Here is a 1,602-nt window from a genome sequence, read left to right as displayed (position 1 = left end):
TATATATATATATATATCTATATATAAATATATATATATATATATATTTATATGTGTGTGTGTGTGTATAAGTTAAGAACTTATTGCCTTACACTTTCAAAGCAAATTAAAAAAATACAGAACATTTTGTTTCATGAAGATAATAGGAATATTTTAAATAATGATATGTAAATTAAATAAGGTATTTAATTTATAGTTTATGTTAAACATAAAATCTAACATAATTCAAAGTATTTTACGATTCATACATTTTCAGGGGGAAAAAAAATAACCATTTTTTATATTTTATATATTTTTATTGGTATTATCCCACTATGAAAATATATGTACAATAAATAATTTGAATTTTCACTATTAAAGAATCTGAATAAATAAAGTGAAGAGTAAACCTCGGGTCATCAGCAGGGGGTCCTCCTCATCAGTTCCTGAGAAGTTTTTAGTTCCATGAAGCTGCAGCTAACAAGAAACTAATTCACACAAAGGAATCGAGATGCACAGTGGCTTTAAAAAAAAGAAAAAAAAAACATAACCAAAAACAATAAATTAGTTCCTGAAGTGCACAAAGAAGAAGAAAACATCCGATTTGTTGTCCGATCGCAACAGAAACAATGAAATGAACTCGGTTCTCTGATGGACTCCAGCATGAAGAAATCATGGTTACTCCTCCAGTGAACAACATGTCCTCCTCTCTCGAGCTGCAGGCTTCAGAAGTTCAGGTGTTGCAGGTCTATCGTGCACAGTGTGCTCGTGAACAAGTCGAAGTCCTCCTCGGAGAAGTCCACCGGGCTGTCCAAGGAGCTCTGCAGGCTGGGGGACAGGCAGGCGTCCTCCCCGAACAGAGTCAGGTCCGGCAGCACGCAGGTTCCGTGAGGATCCGACGGGGCCACGGGGGCTGCAGGGGGCCCAGCCTCACTGTGCTCCGAGGACCTGATGACTGACGGCGGGGAGTCCGGGGAGCCAGATGTCCCCGGCAGCTGTGGGCGTTCAGGAAGGCTCACGCGGTCTGTGTCCTCCAGCGTGGGCTGCGCATTGTCCCCGCTGGCTGACATGCTGCCGCACCCCTGGTCCCCCTCTGTGCTCTCCCCGCTGCCTGACGCCTCCAGAGGCTGACTGGAGTACGGAGAGGACGCGTCCGCGCCTTCGAGCGGCTCGAAGCCGCTGGACGGGCTCCCTGCGCTGCCGTCCCGGTGGTGGGTGGTCTGCCGCTTGTGTTTCATCCTCCGGTTCTGGAACCAGACCTTCACCTGCCGTTCTGTTAGGTCCAGCAGCGCGGCGATCTCCACCCTCCTCGGCCGACATAAATACTTGTTAAAATGGAACTCCTTCTCCAACTCCAGCAGTTGCGTGTTGGTGTAGGCCGTGCGTAACCGGCGGGATCCGGCTCCCCCTAGGTCCAGACCCGGCTGGCTGCTGGGGTCTGCTGGAAACACGCACAGAAAACAGAAACAGGCTGCATGACATCATAATTTATATAAATACGAAAAATAAATAAATTAAGTAATTAATAAAAAATATATATAAATAAATATATATATTTTTATATATAAAGGTTTCCTATTTATCCAAGCAGCCAGCCGGGTCTGGTCCTAGGGGGGGGGCCGG

At 45.4% G+C, this 1,602-nt stretch overlaps 1 protein-coding gene across 1 annotated transcript in view; it reads right to left on the bottom strand.

The window, feature by feature from the left end:
* Positions 1–603: 603 nt before the first annotated feature.
* The window catches only part of hoxb2a (homeobox B2a), a 2,529-nt gene continuing 1,530 nt past the window's right edge, over positions 604–1,602 (bottom strand). Inside the window, exon 2 of the mRNA XM_037689366.1 lies at positions 604–1,420. Within this exon, the coding sequence (XP_037545294.1) occupies positions 705–1,420 (716 nt within the window). The 3' untranslated portion in view covers positions 604–704. The remainder of the gene's footprint in view (positions 1,421–1,602) is intronic.

The sequence above is a fragment of the Nematolebias whitei genome, chromosome 15 (assembly GCF_014905685.2).
Source record: "Nematolebias whitei isolate Nwh7 chromosome 15, NemWhi1, whole genome shotgun sequence".
Taxonomy (NCBI): domain Eukaryota; kingdom Metazoa; phylum Chordata; class Actinopteri; order Cyprinodontiformes; family Rivulidae; genus Nematolebias; species Nematolebias whitei.
Note: the sequence above shows the minus strand (reverse complement) of the source record. Positions and strands in the feature narration are given on the sequence as shown.